The following is a 25,247-nucleotide window of genomic DNA, read 5'->3' as shown; positions in this document are numbered from 1 at the left end:
TGATTGATTTGCGAATGTTGAACCACCCTTGCATCCCAGGCATAAAACCCACTTGGTCATGGTGAAGAATCCTTTTAATGTACTGTTGGATCCTAGTAGCTAGGATCTTGTTGAGCTTTTTGCCGTCCATGTTCATCAGGGATATTGGTCTGTAATTCTCCTTTTTGATGGGGTCTTTGCCTGGTTTTGGGATCAGGGTAATGCTGGCCTCATAGAAGGACTTTGGAAGTTTTTCTTCTGTTTCTATTTTTTGAAACAGCTTCAGTACAGTAGGTATTATTTCTTCTTTAAATGTTTGGTAGAATTCCCCTGGGAAGCCATCTGGCCTGGACTTCTGTTTTTTGGGTGTTTTTTGATTACTGCTTCAGTTATGTTACTGGTTATTGGTCTATTCATATTGTCTATTTCTTCTTATTTCAGTCTTGGTAGTTTATAAGTTTCCAGAAAGGCATCCATTTCTTCCAGGTTGCTTAATTTGTTGGCATATAGTTACTGGTAATGATTTCTAATAGTTGTTTCTATTTCTTTGGCGTTAGTCATTATCTCTCCCCTTTCATTCATAATTTTATTAATTTAGGTCCTTTCTCTTTTCTTTTGGATAATTTGGCCAGTGGTTTATTGGTCTTATTAATTCTTTCAAAGGAATCAGCTTTTAGTTTCATTGATCTGTCTACTGTTTCTCTCATTTTTTTTTCATTGATCTCTGCTCTGATCTTTATTATTTCTCTTCTCTTGCTTGGTTTAGGTNAGTGCTTTTTCTGCATCAGTTGAGAGGATCATACGGTTCTTGTCTTTTCCTTTTATTGATGTGCTCTACGACATTGATTGATTTGCGAATGTTGAACCACCCTTGCATCCCAGGCATAAAACCCACTTGGTCATGGTGAAGAATCCTTTTAATGTACTGTTGGATCCTAGTAGCTAGGATCTTGTTGAGCTTTTTGCCGTCCATGTTCATCAGGGATATTGGTCTGTAATTCTCCTTTTTGATGGGGTCTTTGCCTGGTTTTGGGATCAGGGTAATGCTGGCCTCATAGAAGGACTTTGGAAGTTTTTCTTCTGTTTCTATTTTTTGAAACAGCTTCAGTACAGTAGGTATTATTTCTTCTTTAAATGTTTGGTAGAATTCCCCTGGGAAGCCATCTGGCCTGGACTTCTGTTTTTTGGGTGTTTTTTGATTACTGCTTCAGTTATGTTACTGGTTATTGGTCTATTCATATTGTCTATTTCTTCTTATTTCAGTCTTGGTAGTTTATAAGTTTCCAGAAAGGCATCCATTTCTTCCAGGTTGCTTAATTTGTTGGCATATAGTTACTGGTAATGATTTCTAATAGTTGTTTCTATTTCTTTGGCGTTAGTCATTATCTCTCCCCTTTCATTCATAATTTTATTAATTTAGGTCCTTTCTCTTTTCTTTTGGATAATTTGGCCAGTGGTTTATTGGTCTTATTAATTCTTTCAAAGGAATCAGCTTTTAGTTTCATTGATCTGTCTACTGTTTCTCTCATTTTTTTTTCATTGATCTCTGCTCTGATCTTTATTATTTCTCTTCTCTTGCTTGGTTTAGGTTTTATTTGCTGTTCTTTCTCCGGCTCCTTTAGGTATAAGGGTAGCTTGTGCATTTGGGATTTTTAAATTTTCTGAGAGAGGCTTGATGGGTATGTATTTCCCTCTTAGGACCGCCTTTGTAGTATCCCATAGGTTTTGAACTGAAGTGTTTTTGTTCTCATTAGTTTCCATGCATTGCTTAAGTTCTTCTTTAATTTCCTGGTTGAACCAGTCATTCTTTAGCAGGATTCTCTTTAACCTCCAAGTGTTTGAATTCTTTCCAAATTTTTTCTTGTGATTCAGTTCCAGTTTCAAGGCATTGTGGTCTGATAACATGCAGGGAATAATCTCAGTCTTTTGGTATTGGCTGAGTCCTGATTTGTGACCCAGTATGTGGTCAAATATGGAGAAAGTTACATATGCATTCGAGAAAAATGAGTATTCTCCTGTTTTATATAATGTTCTGTATATATCTCTCTGTATATATCTGTTTATATCTATGAAGTCCATCTAGCCCAGTGTGTCATTCAGAGTTCTTGTTTCTTTGTTGATCTGCTTAGCTAATCTGTCCAGTCCTGAGAATGGGGTGTTAAAATATCCTGCTATTCAAGTATTATTGTTGATCTGATTCTTTATTTTGGTTAACAGCTGGCTTACATAGTTGGGTGTTCCCATGTTGAGGGCATAGATATTTACAATTGTTAGATTTTCTTGTTGGATGGGCCCCTTAAGAATGATATAGTGTCCCTCTGGATCTCTTATTACAGTCTTTGGTTTATTTATTTATTTATTTACTTATTTACTAATAATATTTTTTATTACATTGTTAGTCACGATACAGTACATCCCTAGTTATTGATGTCAAGTTCCATGATTCATTACTTGCGTATAACACCCAATGCACCATGCAATACGTGCCCTCCTTAATACCCATCACCAGCCTATCCCTTTCCCCCACCACCCTCCCCTCAGTTTGTTTCCCAGAGTCCATAGTCTCTCATGGTTCATTCAGTCTTTGGTTTAAATTCTAATTTGTCTGATATAAGAATTGCTGCCTCAGCTTTCTTTTGTGGTCCACTGGCATGGTAAATGGTTCTCCATCTCCTCACTTTCAGTCTGGAGTTGTCTTTAGGTTCAAAATGAGTCTCTTGTAGACAGCGTATGGATGGGTCCTGTCTTGGTATCCAATCTGCAACCTTGTGCTGTTCCATGGGAACATTTAGGCCTTTCATGTTGAGAGTTACTACTGAAAAATGTGTATTTATTGTCATCCTATTGTCTGTACAGTCCCTGTTTCTGTGGATTGTGTCTGTAAATTTCTGGTCTATATTACTATTGGGGTCTTTCTTCTTTTATAGAACCCCCCTTAATATTTCTTACAGGGCCAGCTCGGTGGTCACATATTCTTTCAGTTTCTGCCAGTCCTGGAAGCTCCTTGTCTCTCCATCTATTCTCAATGACAGCCTTGCTCGATATTGTATCCTTGACTGGATGTTCTTCTCATTTAGTACCCTGAATATGTCTTGCCAGCTCTTTCTGGCTTGACAGGTCTCTGTGGACAGGTCTGACGTTATTCTGATGCTCCTCCCTCTATATGTAAGAAAACTCTTCCCCCTAGCTGCTCTCGGGATGGCTTCCTTGGTTCTAAGATTTGCGAGTTTTACTCTTACATGTTGGGGTATTGGTCTGTTCTCCTTGATCTTGGGAGGGGTCCTCTCTGCCTCTAGGACATGAATACTTGTTTCACTCCCCAGATTAGGGAAGTTCTCAGCTACAATTTGCTCAAATATACCTTCTATTCCTCTCTCTCCACCCCTTCAGAGATCCTAATAATTTTGACATTGAAATGTTTCATGGCATCGGTAATCTCTCTAAGTCTGTTCTCATGGATTTTAAGCTGTTTCTCCAGGGACTTCTCCTGTTTCTTCCTATTAGTTTATTTTCTAGATCACTAATTCATTCTTCTGCCTCATTTATCCTAGCTGTTAGAGTTCTAGTTTAGACTGCCTCTCTCTCATTCATAGCATTTTTAAGTTTGGCCTGATTGGCTCTCATTTCTGCCCTTAGAGATTCGATATTGCTGCTAATGGTTTTCTCAAGCCTAGCTATTGACTTCATAATTGCTACCCTGAAGTCTGTTTCTGACATCCTGCTTATGTCCATATCCATTAAGTCTGTGGGAGAGGCCATTGTCTCTGGTTCTTATCTTTGTTGGGAGTTCTGCCTCCTAGTTATTCTGTTGAGGGGTGGTTGAGGGGATGTACAGAGTCCAAAATATCAACCACAGTCCAGGCAAGATGTACCCTGGGAAAATCTGGAGTGGTTGGAAGCTGCCACTGAAAAAACACAGCCGAAATGAAACGCAAGAACAAAATTTATAAAATTAAAAAGTTAAAAAAAAATTAAGATTAAAAAATTTTTTAAAAAGGGGGGTGGGGGGCAGTAATCTTTCAGTGTGGGCAAGGTAGGGTGTTTCAGTTCTTCCTGGGTGTATTTTCTTCTCTTTGTTAGAGGGCAGTACTTCCCAGAGTTACAGGGAAAATAAAACTGCTATATTATCTATATCTATATCTATCTATCTATCTATAAAGGTAATATTGAATAGGGAAAAAAGGATTACATTGAAACTTATATCTATATCTATATATAAAAATATAGGTGTGAAAAAGTACACGTTTACAAGCTATTATGAAATGTTATATTAAACATCTAGTTGAAATGAGAAATAGGTAAAAAGAAAAAACAGAGAAGAAACATGAGAAAGAAGAAAAAGAAAGAGTTGTATCTGAAAAATACTCAAGACGTGAAACAACATGGAGCTCAATATACTATTTTCCCCTGGTGTTGGGGTTTTACAGTTTTATGGAGACCCTCAGGTTGTCATCCTGTTGTTCTTCCAGCTTGTCTTCTGAGGGAGGGGCCTGCTGCGCTGTTTTTCAGGCAACGCTGCTTGGGCGGAGTTGCTCTGCCCCCTATCAGGGGTCTGGGCTCTGTGGAAACCAGTTTTTTGGGCTTTTGTTCTCTGGGCTTTTCATGCTGTTTTGGAGGATCACAGCAAAGAAAAATGTCTGCACCCAGATCTCTGCCCCAGGGCAGAGAAGTCAAAGTCTACTCTTCTCTGAACCCTCCAGAACATACAGTCTCCCTTTCTGTAAGCACTGCTGCAAACTGTATCCTCCCACTGGCATTGCACGCCCCCAGTGACCCTCTCAGTGGTTGATTCAGGCCTTTGCTTGTCTCCGCCCTTTGTGCTTCTAAAACCGTGAGCAGCCGGGTCCAAGTGCAGGGGAGGGGGGCTGCCTGGCCCTGGGTCCAGGCGACCCTGGTCTGCTGAGGCGGGTCCCTGTGAGCGGCTAACCCTGTCCGGGTGCTCATGCCCCCTCAGCACCTGGATCCTGTTATCAGGCCCTTCCCCTTCTGCTGCTTCTGCTCTGCAAGTTATCACTGGTCCCTGGGTGCAGGACACAATTGTGCTTGGGTGTTGTATCACTTTCCAGTGGCCAGCTTATGGCGGCTCCCTCCCCCTTCTGTTTATCTTCCAATATCTGCCCACAGAATCACAACTCCCTGTGACCCAGCAATTGCACTACTGGGTATTTACTTCAAAGGTACAGATGTAGTGAAAAGAAGGGCCATATGCACCCCAATGTTCATAGCAGCAATGTCCACAATAGCCAAACTGGAAAGAGCTGAGATGGAGCCCTTCAACAGACGAATTGATAAAAAAAAAAAAAAAAGATGTGGTCCATATATACAATGGAATATTACTTAGCCATCAGAAAGGGTAATTACCTAACTTTTGCATCAACAGTTGGAACTGGAGGGGATTATGCTAAGAGAAATACGTCAAGCAAAGAAAGACAATTATCATATGGTTTCACTTATATGTGGAACAATAAGGAATAGCATGGAGGACATTAGGAGACAGAAGGGAAAAATGAAAGGGGGGAAATCAGAGGGGGAGATGAACCATGAGAGACTATGGACTCCGGAGAAGCAAACTGAGGGCTTTGGAGGGGAGGGGTGGGGGATTGGGCTAGCCTGGTGATGGGTATTAAGGAGGCATGTATTGCATGGAGCACTGGGTGTTATACACGAATAATGAATCATGGAACACTACATCAAAAACGAAGTACTGTATGGTGACTAATATAACATATTAAAAAATATAAAAAGAAGCACAACTCCATCCTTCATAGGTCGCGACTGCTGATTTTCTGCTTGTAGACATCCAGATATATATTCTTACATCTCAGGCTGATTTTGTGGGTGCTCAGAATGGTTTGGTAGATATCCAGCTAAATTCAGGGACCGGTTCAAATGGAGTCCCCTACTCCTCCACCATCTTGCCCCCTCCCCTAAAGAAGTGTTTTTAAAGCTGTCCTCATCAATCATTAGGGGGTTACAAATTCCATTTAGTGCTATCAGCATTAATAAAAAATGTCAAGAGTATGTTGCTGTATCAGTTACAATCCATTTACAGTAATAATTTGAATAGGGAATATTTAACATAAATGTTAACTGGTAAAAAGTAATTACTGAAAAGGGTAAAAAACTTTCAAACGGTATAGAACTAGCAGGTGCAGAAGTCAGCAACTACTGAGGAAGAGCCAGCAGGCAAGGAACTAAGAATTTAAAAGAACACTCCCCTGCCTCAAGGCAAAGATTCAGATCCTTTTGGAAAGGGCATGGCTGCCATAGAAACATGTAGCCTGTCAGTGGTGAAGAAACTTTCCAGAGGGCATGGATTAGAGCTGGTTGATAGGAACAACCTGCTGGGTAGCAGAAAAATTTATGGAATGGTATGAGGGAGCCAGAGCTGGTCCACAGGTGCAGCTCCTCAGATGGTAGAGAAACTTGCCAGAATCTACAAGCCATAGCTTGTCTGTGGAGGTGAATGAGGTAAACACGGCTGGGCTTCCAACATGCCAATCACCTGGCTAGGGTGCTGACAGTAAAATAGCAGTGCGCCAGAACCAAGAAGGGAAGCTCCTTCTTTCTGCTATGGCCTTGCAGTGTCCCATTAGTACCCTCTATTGACAAAGCCTAATGCTGGGTGAGTTGGCAAAAAAGAAATGTTGATATGGTCTACATTAGTTTGGGATTACCAAAAAGCAGAACCAGTAGGAGATACATATGTGTATGCATATATTTATTAGAAGAAATTGGTTGTATGGTTATGGAGTCTTAAGTCCCAGGATCTGCAGTTGGCAAGCTAGAGACCTAAGAGAGCCAGTGTTCTAGCCAGAGTCAGAAAGCCAGAACCAGGAGACCTGATGGTATAAGTTCCAGTCTGAGTCCAAGGCTGAAGGCAGGAGAAGGACAGTGTCCTAGCTTGAAAATGGGCAGAGAAAGTGAAATCTTTCTTACTCTATTTGTTCTATTCAAGCCTTCAGTAAATTGGATGAGGCACACTCACATTGGGAAAGACAATCTGCTTTACTCAGTTTACCAATAAAAAATGTCAGTATGATCCAGAAACTCACATACGCACCCAGAAAAATATTTAACAAATATCTGGGCACTGGGTGGCCCAGTCAGGTTGAACCATAGGATTAACCATCATAGGTCTCAATTCCAGTATTTAAAAAGCAGGATATCGAAGGGTAGATTTGGTGCTGAGGGATAGTCAATTGGTAACTGGCACAATTGCATGTAGCATCATTATATTTTTTTCTTCATGAGAGTTGCTTCAATTTTATGTGTATGGGATTGTGACATAAAATATTTCTAAATCTGGGCCATGGTAAAAAAAAAACATTTGAGTGTATTGATCTGGAGAAACTTTTGCATATGTACACATGAAGACATCTGCAGCACTATGTATAGTAGCAAAAAATTGATAATATCCTAAATGTCTACCAACAGAATGTTAGAGAAATAAATTATGGCATCTAACACACAGCTATACTTTAAAATTGCTAAGAGTAGATCTCAAATGTCCCTCCAAAAAATAAATGGTAATAATGTGACTTGATGGAAGTGTTAGCTAGGTGCCCTATGGAGGTAATAATTTTGCAGTATATAAGTATATTGAATCAAAGTGTATCAAAGGTGTAATGTTGTACACCTTAAACTTACTATGTCAATTATAGCTCAGTAAAGCTGATAAAATGTTAAAAAAAACAATAAAACAACATGAAAAATAATATGCTTATATATCTGTTTCTTAATCTTTTCCATTTTTTGAAAAGAGTTTGTTTGACAGAGAGAGAGCGAGAGAGCACAAGCGGGGAGAGTGGCAGGCAGAGGGAGAGGGAGAGGGAGAAGCAGACTCCCTGCTGAGCAGGGAGCCCAATGCGGGGCTCCATTCCAGGACCCTGAGATCATGACGTGAGCTGAAGGCAGGTGCTTAACTGAGCCACTCAGGTGCCCCAATTTTTTCTGTTTTTTTTTTTTAAAGATAGTTTATTTATTTGAGAGAGACAGAGCAAGAGCATGAGCAGGGGGGAGGATCCAAGGGAGAGAGAGAAGGACTTCCCATTGAGCAGGGAGCCTGACTCAGGGCTCAATCCCAGGACCTGAGCCAAAGGTAGATGCTTAACTGACTGAGCCACCCAGGCGCCCCTAATTTTTTCCATTTTATTCTTATGTATTTACTCTGCAGCAGAAGATAAGACTTTAGCTCTGTTATGATTTCCCATCCCAAACATACACAAACATGCTTCTTACATTCTTCCAATATACTTATCGTCCTTGTTAGGTAAATTAGTATTTGTTTTTTTATTACTATGATTAATGCATGACTAATCTATATAGTATATTATTATATCTTTTATTACTATTTGTTTCTCCGGGATTAATATTTGACATATATATTTAAAAATATATTTATATAATTTATATATACATATATCACCTTTTCTTTGTCCATTCATCCACTGATGGACACTTAGGTTGTTTGTCTTGGCTATTGTGAATAATCCTGCAATGAACATGGGAAAAGAGACATCTAGTTTTAAGTTTTTGAGGAGCTTCCATCCTGTTTTCCTTAGTGGCTGTACCAATTTTCATTCCCATTAACAGTACACCAGGGCTCCCTTTTCTCCACATCCTGGTCAGCATTTGTTATCTCTTGTCTTTTTGATGATAGCCAGGTGTGAGATAATATCTCATTGTGGTTTTGACTTAGAATTTAGACTTAGAATTTAGATTTAGAAGTTATTACTCAGTCATCAGAAAGAATGATTACCCAACATTTCCAGCAACGTGGACGGGACTGGAGGAGATTATGCTAAGTGAAATAAGTCAAGCAGAGAAAGACAATTATCATATGGTTTCACTCATTTATGGAACATAAGAAATAGCAGGGAGATTGGTAGGAGAAGGAAGGGAAGAATGAAGGGGGGCGGTAAACAGAAGGGGAATGAACCACGAGAGACTATGGACTCTGGGAAACAAACTGAGGGCTTCAGAGGGGAGGGGGGTGGGAGACTGGGATAGGCCGGTGATGGGTATTAAGGAGGGCATATATTGCATGAAGCACTGGCTGTTATATGCAAATAATGAATCATGGAACACTACATCAAAAACTAAGGATGTACTGTATGGTGACTAACATAATAAAAAATATTATTAAAAAATTATTTTGTGAGTGCCGTCAGGCAGCCTCAGAGTATTACTTGATTTTGGTTGGTTAATTAACATCATTTTCCCTGTCACAAATAATGTCAGAATCTAATTGTTTCAAGAGCCAGTTCAGGTAGGTACTCTGTCTTTATTACATCCCCTCTAAGTCAGAAATTCCACTTAAATTCACTTGCTGGGCTCATGATTATAAATTAATGTGTAATAAAATTCTCTGGCTTCATGATTGAGACAGTGTTTATTGCTTATGGCATATATTTTGTGCTGAAAGACTCATGTCAATTATCCACATTGTGTCTGTTTGCTGATTTGTTGTCTGTATAGTTCTCTGAAGCCATCTTATTCTTGCCTTGTTTTACTGTCTAGATTCATGATCCATAGCCTGCTTTGACTTTGGGTTTTATAGGTACATGTGTGGTAGATTTCTCACACAGTTCCAGCTTCCATTTTACCTTGAACATTTCTGTCTTCTATCCCCTTTCTCATTATCTTAGTCTCATTTGACTTAGCTGCGTATTGTGCTGTCCTTAGCCCAAGAATTGATTCTGGCTTTTCTGTAAGAACATTTCCACTATCAAGCTGGAGAGTGCAAATCTGATTTTTTTTCTTGAATTATATTGTAGATATGATAATATATATATATATTTAATAACAGGTTTCTCTTTTAAGGTGGTGTGAAAAAGCAACTGGTAAAATTAGCTAAAGTTTAAAAATAATCTTTTGTTACAAGGAATCTAGGTAATGTAAATATTTATTATTTCTTTTAGTTTCTCTTTGATTAGAATGAATCCAAATATTGTCATAATTATTTTGTTTGTAGAGGGAGAAAATAAATAAGTGATTCAGTATTCATGTTGTTCAAGGTGAATCTATCAGTGAGTAGGCAAGGTCATCCAATTTAAGTTATCTAGAAATCTTCTGATTTCCTTTTCTAATTTTTGATTCCTCCATATTCCAACCAGTAAGACTATTTTGTGCCAGCTTCCCATTTGTTTAATATTTGGTTTTCATTTTCTTATCTTGCCTTTCTATAATATTCAGACTAAGAGTCAGTATCAGCATCAGCAAACTAGTGCAAACTTTCTGATACATATATGGAAATAAAATAAGCAGAGAAAGACAATTATCGTATGGTTTCTCTCATCTATGGAACATAAGAACTAGGAAGATCAGTAGGAGAAGAAAGGGATAAAGAAAGGGGAGGTAGTCAGAAGGGGGAATGAAGCATGGGAGACTATGGACTCTGAGAAACAAACTGAGGGCTTCAGAGGGTAGGGGGGTGGGGGAATGGGATAGGCTGGTGATGGGTAGTAAGGAGGGCCCGTATTGCATGGTGCACTGGGTGTTATAGGTAACTAATGAATCATTGAACTTTACATCAAAAAAATTAAATTAAATTAAAAAAAGCCATTTTTGTTGAAAAATTTTGTAGTAAAAAAAAAAGACTCCAAGGTTGGGTACCATCTGTATTAGTTTCTACTGTACTTTTTTGGATTAAATATTCTCTGCCACTATCTTTTTTTTTTCCTTCTATTTTTTTTCGTTTAAATTCAATTAGCCAACATATAGCACATCATTAGTTTTTGGTATAGTGTTCAATGATTCATTGTTGTGTATAACACCCAGTGCTCATCACATCATGTGCCCTCACCCAGTTATCCCATCCCCCCACTCACTTCCCTTCTGTAAGTCTCAATTTGTTTCCCAGAGTCAAGAGTCTCTTGTGGTTTGTCTTCTTCTCTGATTTCTTCCCTTTCAATTTTTCCTCCTTTTCCCTAGGATCCTCTGCTATTTCTTAATTCCACATATGAGTAAAACCATATGATAATTGTGTTTCTTTGCTTGACTTAATTCACTTAGCATAGTACCCTCCAGTTCCCTCCATGTTGATGCAAATGGTAAGTATTCATCCTTTCTGATGATTGAGTAATACTCGATTGTGTATTTGAACCATATCTTCTTTATCCATTAATCTGTTGAAGGACATCTGAGCTCCTTCCATAGTTTGGCTATTGTGGACATTGCTGCTATGAAACTCAACATCCAAAAAACAATACACTTAACAGATGTATTTATGAGGTTTTCTGTTTTTGGACATTTGTACAATATAGTTTTTTTTAAAAGACTTTATTTATTTATTCGACAGAGAGAGAGACAGCCAGCGAGAGAGGGAACACAAGCAGGGGGAGTGGGAGAGGAAGAAGCAGGCTCATAGCGGAGGAACCTGATGTGGGGCTCAATCCCATAACGCCGGGATCACACCCTGAGCCGAAGGCAGACGCTTAACCGCTGTGCCACCCAGGCGCCCCAATAGAGATAGTTTTAAACATGGTTTTCTGTTCACCATGAAGGTTTTCATTCATGGAGTATTGCATGAGAGTTTGTTAATAAGTTAGTAATATACTTTGGGCTATAGAAAAGAAGCTTCAGGGTTTGAAGTTTAAGTAGATATGTGTTTGCCTCCCTTGGGTGTGCGGTGGGCAGAGGAGGATTGTAAATTTTTTTTTGTAGTTTTGTGAATATACTTGAAATCAAAATTGTTAGATTTCAGAATATTGATAATCTAAGTTTCATATGACCTTTGGTGAATGGCCCAGGCACCTCAAACTGTTCTATCTCTTCTCTTTGTACTCTCATTTTCTACCTATTCACTGCTTTTTCCTAGTATACTTTCATTAGGATACACTTTTGGTTTAGTGGAGAGAATAAATGGAGTGGATCTTCAGAGACCAGGGTTCTGCTTCTTTTGTGGATGACTTATGACAGCATGACCTTGTAATGCCTCAGGTTCTCCTCTATAATATATGCAAGATAGCTATTTTTTCCATGGACATTTTAGGTGGATAGGTGAAGTTTGACCTTTTAGCAGGAAAAGCTCATGTTTATGTTCAGATGTGCTGGATGGTGTTCCTCACATTTTTTTCTATTGCAGTTTGGGTCCTACTACTAGGACTGAGAAAAGATCATGGGTCTTTATCCTTTTTTGTGTCAGGTCTTTTTTTTTTTTAAGATTTTATTTTTGGGGCCCCTGGGTGGCTCAGTTGGTTTAGCATCTGCCTTCTGCTCGAGTCATGATCTTAGGGCCCTGGGATCAAGCCCTACCTCTGGCTCCCTGCTCGACGGAGAGTCTGCTTCTCCTACTCTCTCTGCCCCTCCCCCTGCTTGTGTTCTCTCTCTCTCTCGGATAAATAAAATCTTTTAAAAAGTAAAAATAAAAAATAAAAGATTTTATTTATTTGAGAGAGAGAATGAGCAGGGGAAAGGGCAGAGGCAGAGGGAGAAGCAGGCTCTCCATTCAGCAGGGAGCCAGACATAGGGCTTGAAGCAGGGATCCTGATGCAGGGCTCAATCCCAGGACCCCACGATCATGACCTGAGCCAAAGGCCGATGCTTAACGGACTGAGCCACCCAGGTGCTGCTGTGTCAGATCTTTATTTTTTTTTAAATTTATTTATTTTTATTTATTAGAGTGTGGTGGTGGGGGGCAGAGGGCAGACCATACGCTGAGCATGGAGCCTGCTGCGTGGCTTGATCTGAGGACTGTGAGATCACGAGCTGAAACCAAGAGTCGGATGGATGCTTAACCGACTGCACAACCCAGGCACCTCAAGTCTTTAGTCTTTTTAATCATTCTTTTGTTTAGTATTAAATGTGATCATAAATTTACAAACAGTTTAAAAACAAGTGTTATGGCATATACATCTAGATGAATGTTGTGCTTAGAGAAATACCATTGGTAGATTATGTAATTATTCTAGTAAAAGTGAGTTTTCAAAATGCATTTGGAATGCCCCTCAAAGTAATCTTACAAAATCTAAAAGGATGAAAATTTGCTACCATGTTGAAAAGAATGTTTGAGAGCTTCTGGGTTACAATGGAGTATTGAGTATTTGTATTTCATTTTTCTTCTTTCTGAAACACTATGGAAGGGAAGTATAGGGACTTAAAAATTGCAATACACGCACAAAAACAAGCAAAGTTGGCAAGGCGTTGGAAGAATGGAAACTGTGACTTAACACACCCAAGGTAGCTGAATCCCAACCATGCAGTAGGAATAGCTGGGAACCAACCTTATTTATAATGCAGATCCTTAAAAGACATAGGAATTATAGCACCAGGTACTTTTGGAAATGAGGATGAAATTGTATAGATCTTCTCCGTTATTACTTCATCTCATTTGGTGGCAGCTCCTCCCTCATCCTGCTGGAAGGTTGTTTTTTTTTTTTTTTAAGATTTATTTATAACATTGTCAGTGGGAATGCATGTTGGTACAGCCACTCTGGAAAACAGTGTGGAGGTCCCTTAAAAAGTTAAAAATTGAGCTACCCTATGATCCAGCCATTGCACTACTGGGTATATACCCCAAAGATACAGACGTAGTGAGGAGAAGGGCCATATGCACCCCAATGTTCGTAGCAGCATTGTCCACAATAGCTAAATCGTGGAAGGAGCCGAGATGCCCTTCAACAGATGACTGGATTAAGAAGATGTGGTCCATATTTACAATGGAATATTACTCAGCTATCAAAAAGAACAATTTCTCAACATTTGCTGCAACATGGACGGCAATGGAGGAGATAATGCTAAGTGAAATAAGTCAAGCAGAGAAAGACAATTATCATGTGGTTTCTCTCATCTATGGAACATAAGAACTAGGAAGATCAGTAGGGGAAGAAAGGGATAAAGAAAGGGGGGGTAATCAGAAGGGGGAATGAAGCATGAGAGAACTATGGACTCTGAGAAACAAACTGAGGGCTTCAGAGGGTAGGGGGGTGGGGGAATGGGATAGGCTGGTGATGGGTAGTAAGGAGGGCACTTATTACATGGTGCACTGGGTGTTATATGCAACTAATGAATCGTGGAACTTTACAACAAAAACCAGGGATGTACTGTATGGTGACTAACATAATAAAAAAATATTATAATAAAAAATTTATTTATTTGAGACAGAGAGAGAGAAAGAGAGAGCATGTGCACATGGAGGGGAGGGGAAATGGAGAGGGAGAGAGAGTCCAAAGCAGACTCAGTGTTAAGCACAGAGCTGGTTGTGGGGCTCGTTCTACGACCCTGAGATCATGACCTGAGCTGACACCAAAGTCAATCGCTTAACTGAGTGAGCCACTCAGGTGCCCCATCCTAGTAGAAGTTTTGAGGCTCATTTTTGATAGAGGATAAATAAAGCATCTGTGGATTGGGAGACTTCATGCACAGTTCCATAGGAGACAGGCTTCGTATGGAAAATTGGGAATTAAATGACAACATGCCTACCAAATACTGAATATAGAAACTTCTAGTCATCTCCCACTTGCCTGTCGAAATACTGGCAGCCAGACCTTTATCTTCCAAAACAGATTAGAGGGCTCTTTTGGGACAGTCTGAATAGGGCAAGATGAGGGACTTAAAGGTGTTGATTGTGCCAGGCATTGACTTACTGTCTCTGAATTCTGAACATGCCCTTCTTAGCCCTTTATTATGATGCTAGAGCTGGAGACTCTGCAAACCACATTTCTTCTTTGCCAGCTGAATCTTTGTTAGGTTCTGCCAATAAAGAGGCTCTATAGGAAGACTACTTTTTTTTTTCCTATTTGAAAGATTGGTTTTTGTCTCCTGACTAGACCCCAGTTGATACCATGATATAAGGATTTTCACAACAAATGGTGGCCAGATCTCCAAACAGTGAATCCTAAGGTCAGCAAGGTTCACCCATGCATTTAGAGCTTCTAGTTAACTTTTTATTTCCTTTCTTTTAAATATGAGCAGACAACCAATGATACCAGGTATTTGAGGATGCCTCTAATATGAAAGATGGCTCTTCTCCTTTCCCCCTAAAAAAAGAAAAAAGAAAAGAAAAATAAACTCATGGGAAAGAGACTATATAGGGTGAAGAAAACTTAGAAAACAAAGAAGGCTTATGAATAATTTCTTCAGAGATAAAGGAAGACATTGCATCCATGTAACTAGAACAGGGATGCTATTAGAAAGGAACATTAGACAATAGAAAGGAGTTCTTGGAAATTAAAACATGATAGCAGGAATGAAAAATCTCAGTAGAAGGATTGGAAGATAAAGTTGAGGAAATTTCCCAGAAAGTAGAGCAAAAATACAAGTCATAGAAGATTAGAGGAGATAAGACAATTCAAGGTCAGCTTCAAGAGGTGGTGGAGGTTCAGAAATGTAGAGGAAAGAAACTGGAAAATAGAAATCAGCTATGAAATAACTCAGGAAAAATTTCTAGAATGGAAGGAGATCGCTTTACTTATTCAAAGGACCCAGTAAGTACCTAACACAAATGAATGAAAATAGACTCATATCATTGTTTAATTTCAGAATATTGGGATCAAGAAGATTCAGCCAACATTCAAAGATAGAAAAGAGTATGGTATATACAGGAGGCTGGACTTTAACTCTGGAAGACAGTGGAGTGGTGTCTTCAAAATGTTGATGGAAAATTAACCTAGAATTTTATCATTCAGCCGAACTATGAATTGAATATGAGAGCGTACAAAATACATTTTCTGACATGTAAAGTGTCAGTTGTCCTCCTATATAACTTTACTCATGAAGCTATGAGGGGATGTATTCCTGTAGAATAAAGCCATAAGTTAAAGAATGGAAATATATGGGATTCAAGAATCAGGAGAAACCAGCACAGGAGAGACTCTAAAAGGTAATGCCCAGGATGAATGTAAAGGGTGATAAGATGACAAGTGAATACCAGATGTAGAAAGTAATCAGGATAAATTAGAACTGTGTGATTAAGACAGAGACAGACCTATTGAAGGCTGATGATAATAATCATCTTCCTTGCTGCCATTATACTGCTTTTTAACTCTGAGGACAGAATGACCAGTCGAGCTTGCCCGAGAATTTTACATGTACTTGACTTGTTTTTGACGAAGTTCCTACTCTGCTCCATACTCTCCTGCCTGCACAGCTGAGAATACTCATTCTACCACTGTCAGTCTGTGGGTAGAGTGCAAGGAGTAGTCTGAAGAGTCTATGTGAAAAAGAAGTGGCATTTACCAAAATACTCAAAAAGATCCTGGCTAGTAGGATCCAACAGTACATTAAAAAGATTCTTCACCATGACCAAGTGGGTTTTATGCCTGGGATGCAAGTGGTTCAACATTCGCAAATCAATCAATGTCGTAGAGCACATCAATAAAAGAAAAGACAAGAACCGTATGATCCTCTCAACTGATGCAGAAAAAGCACTTGACAAAATACAACATCCATTCCTGATTAAAACTTTTCAGAGTATAGGGATAGAGGGAACATTCCTCAATATCATAAAAACCATCTATGAAAACCCCAAAGCGAATATCGTTATCAATGGGGAAAAGTTAAGAGCTTTTCCCTTAAGATCAGGAACATGACAGGGATGCCCTCTCTCACCACTGTTGTTCAACATAGTGCTAGAAGTCCTAGACTCAGCAATCAGACAACAAAAAGAAATATAAGGCATCCAAATTGGGAAAGAAGAAGTCAAACTCGCCCTCTTCACAGATGACGTGATACTTTATGCAGAAAACCCAAAAGCCCCCCCCCCCGAATTACTAGAACTCATACAGCAATTCAGCAATGTGGCAGGATACAAAACCAACGCACAGAAATCAGTTGCTTTTCTATACACTAACAATGTAACTGTAGAAAGAGAAATTAAGGAATCAATTGCATTCACAATAGCAACAAAAACCGTAAGATATCTAGGAATAAACCTCACCAAAGAGGTAAAGGACCTATACTCTAGAAACTACAGAACACTTATGAAAGAAACTGAGGAAGATACAAAAAGATGGAAAAACATCCCATGCTCGTGGATTGGAAGAATAAACATTGTTAAAATGTCTATGCTGCCCAGAGCAATTTACACTTTTAATGCCATCCCTGTTAAAATACCACTAGCATTTTTCAAAGAGCTGGAACAAACAATCCTAAAATTTGTATGGAACCAGAAAAGACCCCGAATCACCAAGGGAATGATGAAAAAGAAAAACAAAGCTGGGGGCATCATGTTGCCTGACTTCAAGCTATGTTACAAAGCTGTGATCACCAAGACAGCATGGTACTGGCACAAAAACTGACACATAGACCAGTGGGACAGAATAGAGACTCCAGAAATGGACCCTCAACTCTGTGGTCAACTAATCTTTGACAAACCAGGAAAAAATATCCAGTGGAAAAAAGACAGTCTCTTCAATAAGTGGTGCTGGGAAAATTGGACAGCTACGTATAGAAGAATGAAACTGGACCATTCCCGAACACCATACACAAAGATAAACTCAAAATGGATGAAAGATGTCAATGTGAGACAGGAATCCATCAAAATCCTACAGGAGAACATAGGCAGCAACCTCTTCTACATCGGCCACAGTAACTTCTTTCAAGACGTGTCTCCAAAGGCAAGTGAAACAAAAGCAAAAATGAACTTTGGGACTTCATCAAGATAGAGAGCTTCTGCACAGCAAAGGAAACAGTCAACAAAACTAAGAGGCGGCCCACGGAATGGGAGAAGACATTTGCAAATGACATTACAGATAAAGGGCTGATAGCCAAGATCTATAAAGAACTTCTCAAACTCAACCTCAGAAAACGAATAACCCAGTCAAAAAATGGGCAGAAGACATGAACAGACACTTCTCCAAAAAAGACATACAAATGGCTAACAGACACATGAAGAAATGCTCAACATCACTAGCCATCAGGGAAATTCAAATCAAAACCACAGTGAGGTACCACCTTACACCAATTAGAATGGCAAAAATTAACAGGAAACAACAAATGTTGGTGAGGATGTGGAGAAAGGGGAACCCTCTTACACTGTTGGTGGGAATGCAAGCTTGGTACAGCCACTCTGGAAAACATTATGGAGGTTCCTCAAGATGTTGCTACCCTATGACCCAGGAATTGCACTACTATGTATTTACCCCAAAGATACAGGTGTAGTGAAAAGAAGGGGCACGTGCACCCCAACGTTCATAGCAGCAATGTCCACAACAGCCAAACTGTGGAAAGAGCTGAGATGCCCTTCAACAGAAGAACGGATAAAGAAGATGTGGTCCGTATATACAATGGAATATCACTCAGCCATCAGAAAGGATGAATACCCACCATATGCATCGACATGGATGGAAGTGGAGGGGATTATGCTAAGTGAAATAAGTCAAGCAGAGAAAGACAATTATCATATGGTTTCACTCATATGTGGAACATTAGCAATAGCATGGAGGATCATAAGAGAAGGAAGAGAAAAATGAAGGAGGGGGTAATCAGAGGGGGAGATGAACCATGAGAGACTATGGTCTCCAGGAAACAAACTGAGGGTTTCAGAGGGGTGGGGGTGGGGGAGGTGAGTTAGCGTGGTGATGGGTATTAAGGAGGGCACATATTGCATGGAGCACTGGGTGTTATACACAAACAATCAATCATGGAACACTACATCAAAAAAATAATGATGTACTATACAGCGGCTAACTGAACATAATAAAAAAAGTTAACATTTAAAAAAATTTTTAAAGTGAAAACACTTCTTTAAGTTATGAACTTAGAAGTTAAACTGCTAAATCACATGATATGCACATCTTACATCACAAGATAGCCACAGTGTGTAAGATTTCCCATTGAAACATATCTGGGCCAACATTTGGATACAATAGACATTCTAGTCTTCCCAAACTAATATGTGTGGACTTGTTCATCACTCTGATTATAACTTGCTATACTGTACTGATAAGGCTGAGCATTTCTGTGAGGTCCCTAGACATATTTTTGTTCATTTTTCTACTCACCTGTTATTTATTTTTATTGGTTTTTAAGAGTTCTTTTATATTATCTTTGTCATTTACACCTCAAAAAAAGTTTCCAGTCTGTAAGTTGGCTTTTGTCCTTTAACATTAATCCATTTCATTGATGCATAATTTACATACAGTGACACGCACAGATTGTGAACGTACCATTCTATAAGCTTTGAGAAGTGTAACACACACATAACCTAGATTTCATCAAGACATAGAACTCTTCAATCATCCTGAAAGTTCCTTCATGCCTCTTTCCAGTCAATACTCTCCCAGGAAACCACTATGCTGTCTTCTATCATCACAGATTTGTAGTATAATTTATTCCCGAATTTCATATAAGTTGAACCATACAGAATGTAATCTTTCATATCTGGCTCTTTTTCTCAACATATTTTTTAGATGCAACCATGTTGTTGCATCTGTACACTTTTCATAAAATTTTTTGACAAAGAACTTGAACAAACAGCCCTTAAATTTGTGTGGAACCAGTAATCAGAAGGGGGAATGAAGCATGAAAGACTATGGACTCTGAGAAACAAACTGAGGGCTTCAGAGGGGAGGGGGTGGGGGAATGGGATAGGCTGGTGATGGGTATTAAGGAGGGCACGTATTGCACGGTGCACTGGGTGTTATACGCAAGTAATGAATCATGGAACTTTACATCAAAAACTAGGGATGTACTGTATGGTGACTAACATAATATAATAAATAATTATTATAATAAAAAATTTTTTATCAAGACCTTTTATTTTTTTAATTTTTTATTGATATGTAACTCTCATAAGTATACAAATCATTAGTCTACAGCTAGGTAAATTTTCAAATACTATACAACTGTATGCCCACCACTCAGGTAAGTAAAATTTAGCAGCATCCCAAATGCCACTTGTCTCTTCCAATCATTAACATGGACACACCTTAAACTGAATATGATACAGAAAGGAAAATGGATTGTTATTATACACAACAATATCACAGATACAATCTTAGCAAAAGAACCCAGAAGAGTGGTTATCTAACCACTATTCTGATAAATATCACCAGCTATTAGTTTTACCTGATTCGGTACTTTATGTACACAGGACCATAACAGCATGAACCCTTATATCTGGTTTCTGTCAAGAGTGTATATATGGGGGTGCCTGAGTGGCACAGTGGTTAAGCGTCTGCCTTCGGCTCAGGGTGTGATCCCGGCATTGTGGGATCGGGCCCCACATCAGGCTCCTCTGCTATGAGCCTGCTTCTTCCTCTCCCACTCCCCCTGCTTATGTTCCCTCTCTCGCTGGCTGTCTCTATCTCTGTCAAATAAATAAAATCTTTAAAAAAAGAAAGAGTGTATATATGATATTCATCTGTATTGTTGTATGTAATAATTCATTCACTTTTCCTGTGTCACATTCAATTGTATGAATATACCATAACTTATTTACCCATTTTAACTGTTATTTAACGTGTTTTTTTTCCAGTTTGGTTTGCAGCAATTATGAGTAAAGCTATTACTAACATATTATACATGTATTTTGCTGTTGGATTTATACCTATGAACAGATTTGCTGGATCATCAGATATGTGTACATTCAACTTTACTTAATAGTGCCAAATACTTTTCCAAACTGGTTATCCCATTTCCTCTCCCACCAGCAGCGTATGAAAGTAACAGTTATTCTACATCTTTACCGGCACTTGGTTTTGCTAGTGTTTTGAATTTTAGTCATTCCAGTGGCTGTGTTGTATCTCACTGTGGTTTTAATTTGTATTTCCCTGCTGAATGAAATTAAACACCTTTCCAAATGTTTATGAGCCACTGGAATATACGTTTTGTAAGCAGCCTCATCAAGACTTCTGCTAATTTTTCTATCAGAATATATTATTTTTGATTTGTAGTAGCTCTTTATATACTCTAAATACAAGTCCTTTGTCAAACATCTCTCTCACTCTGTGACTTGCCTTTTTCTCTCCTTAATGATGTCTTCGGAACAACAGATCTTCATTTTAATAAAGTACAACTTACCGATCTTTTCCTTTATGGTTAGTGCTTTTGTCTACCCCAAGATCAAGAAGACTCTCTGCCTACCCCAAGGTCAAGAAGAATATTTTCCTGTACTTCCTTCAAGGCACATTGTGGTTTTACATTTCACATTTAGGTAGCATTCATCTGGAATTGTGTTTGGGGCAAATGCTATGAGGTAGAGGTCAAAATTCACTGCTTTCATTATTGACACAATACCATTTATTGAATAGACTATCATTTTTTATTCCAGGTGGCCCAGTGTCACCTCTTTCAATGGATGTCATTTCCCCAGTGCACTGCAATTTTCACCTTTTTCATATATCACTGGACTATATACATGATGATCAGTTTCTGGACCCTCTATTCTGTTTCATTATCTATCTTTGCCCCAAAACCACAATGTCTTGATTTATAATAAATCTTCATATCTAGTAGGATAAATCTTCCACTTTATTGCCTTCTTCATGATTGTCTTGGCTATTTGTAACCTTTTGCATTTTCATATAAATGTTGGAATCAGCTGTTCAATAACCATACAGAAAAAAAAAGAAAGAAAAAAAAACCTGATGGATTTTTATTGGGATTGCATTAAACCACGATCAATTTGGGAAGAACTAACATCTCAAGACAGTGAGTCTTTCAATCTATAAACATGGTATATCTTTCCATTTATTTAGATTTTCCTTAATTTCTATCAACAATGTTTTTGTAGTTTTCAATGCAGATGTCTTACATTTTTTATCGGATTTACTTCTAGGCATTTATTGTTTGTGATACTATATAAATAGCATTGTTTCTTTAATTCATTTTCTAGTTCTTAGTTGTAAATACATACAAAATAATATATAGTTAAAATATTGATATTGTAGCCATCATATCTTTAAGTTCCCATATTTATTCCCAGTAGTTTTTTACAAAATCTGTTGGATGTTCTACATACACAATTATATCACGTACAAACGATAGTTTCGATCTTATCTTTCCATTCTTTATGTATTTTATTTTCCTTACCACACTAGCTAGTACAGCCAGTATAATGTTCAATACACATGTTGATAGCAGGTCTCCTTATCTCATTTTTAGATCTCAGTGGGAAATCTTTCGATATTTTACAATTGGATAATGATATTTGTTGTAAGCTTTTTAGTAGACATCCTTTACCAGTTTAAGAAAATTCCCTTCTAGGGGCGCCTGGGTGGCACAGCGGTTAAGCGTCTGCCTTCGGCTCAGGGCGTGATCCCGGCGTTATGGGATCGAGCCCCACATCAGGCTCTTCTGCTATGAGCCTGCTTCTTCCTCTCCCACTCCCCCTGCTTGTGTTCCCTCTCTCGCTGGCTGTCTCTATCTCTGTCAAATAAATAAATAATTAAAAAAAAAGAAAAAGAAAAAAGAAAATTCCCTTCTATTATTTTGCTAAGAGTTTTATCATGAAGAGGTATTGATTTATATTTCTGTTTTAAGAAAATTTTGAATGAGTGCTGCACTAGAGCTCCCTTTCTAGAAAAGTGCACTCCCAAATTTACATAATTCCTGGGTCATGGTAGGTTACACTTACTTCCATAACCATCTTAAGAGTAGGAAACTGGATCAGAGCTCCATTTACATGGCATTGTCTCCATGCCCACATAGCAACATTTCATTCTGTTATATAATTTGAGATGGCTTTTAGTCCCGCAGAACTGCCAGCTTAGGCTGCCCAGGTTCTCACCTATGGTATCAATTTTGCTTTTATCAGTACCTCATTTTATGTGATTTCTCCCTAACTTTATTTTTCCCATATATCTTGTTGATCTGAGTGCATGATTTTTTTAAAAAGTTTACTTATTTATTTTAGAGACAGAGAGAGAGCAAGGGGGAAGGGGTGAAGGGAGAGGAAGAGAGACTCTTAAGCAGATTCTGCACTGAGCTTAGAGCCCGATGCAGGGCTTGATTCCACAACCCTAATATCACAACCTGAGCTGAAACCAAGAGTCGAATGCTTAACCAACTGCACCACCCAGGAGCCCCAAGTGCATGATTTTGCAAAATGTTACATTTTTCAATAATGCATGAATGTTACAGCAGAAATACCCATATACATCACAGAGGAGGCTAGTAGTCAAGCCAAACTTCATTTGAGCATATTTACTGCCTTGTTTTAATTATAACTGATCACATCCAGCCAATCAAACAGAAACATACAAATGAACTAATTACAATTCTATTCTATTCAAATGCAGCTAAGCATGGGTAGAAGATTATCTATTTGATTGTAAAATCAAAATTAATCATTTAACATAGTGTGTAATAATTACATTCTGAGGGCAAACAATGAGTTCTTTAATTGTTGCTATTAGATTAGAGCCAAAATAACCCATATATTTATGATAAATATAAATCAGGAAGGATTTTATAACAATATATCATAATGTGGTTAATTATGCTTTCAAAATGACTGCTTATAATCTACTGCTACAAAATAAATGTATATAATACTACCCAAAATCATCACTATTGGGGCGCCTAGGTGGCACAGCGGTTAAGCGTCTGCCTTCGGCTCAGGGCGTGATCCCGGCATTATGGGATCGAGCCCCACATCAGGCTCCTCCGCTATGAGCCTGCTTCTTCCTCTCCCACTCCCCCTGCTTGTGTTCCCTCTCTCGCTGGCTGTCTCTATCTCTGTCAAATAAATAAATAAAATCTTTAAAAAAAAAATCATCACTATTTGTGTACTGTATAGGTCCATACTTACCTTCACATTTTTCAAGAATCTGGACCGTTTCTCCTATTTCTAAGACCAACCCTTGAGGGACAGATCCTCGAAAGCTGCATATCACTAGGAAAACAAAAATAAACACATCAATTAGATTTTTAAATACTGAGACAAGGTCAGTGTCACTGAAATTAAGGACTACATTTTCTTAAATATAAACTTTCCCTTCTTCACTAATTCATCCTCAAATATGTAAGCCACTTTCAACTTAATCTATATTTTGAGTAGTAATATAAAGTAGCTCAGTATATTGAAGTACATTTTGGCAAAATTACTATTCTTGAGTAGTATGTGTATGAAAATGCTTCTGTAAACAGAGTTTCTCTTTTCCTCAGCATGACTTGTGTTCACCTGTCCCTTTTGGGGAAACATGTTTCAATTATTTAAGAAGAAATAACACTGGAGGCTTCTTAACTAATATAAACATACAATTTTATAAAGAATCACCAATTAAATATGATTATACTTTGAGAAACAAAGTCCTCATAATAAAAATGTGAACAAAATTCATGAAATGAAAAGCAAATGTACAAAAGAGAAAATCTATAATACCAATCAGAATTCCGTATTTATTGCAACATTATTTACAATAGCCAAGATATGGAAGCAACCCAACTGTCAATCCATAGATGGATAAAGAACAGGTAGTGTGTATGTATATATATGCATGTATATATATGTAGTGTGTCTGTATATATACGTAAACACAATGGAATATTATTCAACCATAAAAAAGAATGAAATCTTGCCATTTGCAACAATATGGATGGATCTAAAGGGTATAATGCTAAGTGAAATAAGTCAGTCAAGAAAGATAAATACCATATGATCTCAAGCATATGCGGAATTTTTTAATAATATTTTACTATATTATGTTAGTCACCATACAGTACATCCCTAGTTTTTGATGTAAAGTTCCATGATTCATTACTTGCATATAACACCCAGTACACCATGCAACACGTGCCCTCCTTAATACCCATCATCAGCCTATCCCATTCCCCCACCCCCTCCCCTCTGAAGCCCTTAGTTTGTTTCCCAGAGTCCATAGTCTGTCATGCTCATTCCCCCTTCTGTTTACCCCCCCTTTCTTCTTCCCTTTCTTCTCCTACCCGTCTCCCTAGTTCTTATGTTCCATAAATGAGTGAGACCATATGATAATTGTCTTTCTCTGCTTGACTTATTTCACTTAGCATTATCTCCTCCAGTGCCGTCCATGTTGCAGCAAATGTTGAGAATTCGTTCTTTCTGATGAGTAATATTCCATTGTATATATGGACCACAGCTTCTTAATCCAGTCATCTGTTGAAGGGCATCTCGGCTCCTTCCACAATTTAGCTATTGTGGACAATGCTGCTATGAACACTCGGGTGCATATGGCCCTTCTTCACTACATCTGTATCTTTGAGGTAAATACCCAGTAGTGCAATTGCTGGTNCAATTTTTATTAACTTAAGGGACCTCCACACTGTTTTCCAAAGTGGCTGTACCAACTTGCATTCCCACCAACAATGTAGGTGGGATCCCCTTTCTCCACATCTTCTCCAACATT

The 25,247-nt window shown here is 38.4% G+C and overlaps 1 protein-coding gene across 1 annotated transcript in view; it reads right to left on the bottom strand.

Annotated features, from left to right (window-relative positions):
• DOCK3 (dedicator of cytokinesis 3) overlaps positions 1 to 25,247 on the bottom strand; it is a 480,644-nt gene that overhangs the window by 440,660 nt on the left and 14,737 nt on the right. The window contains exon 2 of the mRNA XM_034658384.1: positions 23,675 to 23,758. Within this exon, the coding sequence (XP_034514275.1) occupies positions 23,675 to 23,758 (84 nt within the window). The remainder of the gene's footprint in view (positions 1 to 23,674; positions 23,759 to 25,247) is intronic.

This window comes from Ailuropoda melanoleuca, chromosome 4 (genome assembly GCF_002007445.2).
Source record: "Ailuropoda melanoleuca isolate Jingjing chromosome 4, ASM200744v2, whole genome shotgun sequence".
Taxonomy (NCBI): domain Eukaryota; kingdom Metazoa; phylum Chordata; class Mammalia; order Carnivora; family Ursidae; genus Ailuropoda; species Ailuropoda melanoleuca.
This window is presented reverse-complemented; position numbering and strand designations above follow the sequence as displayed.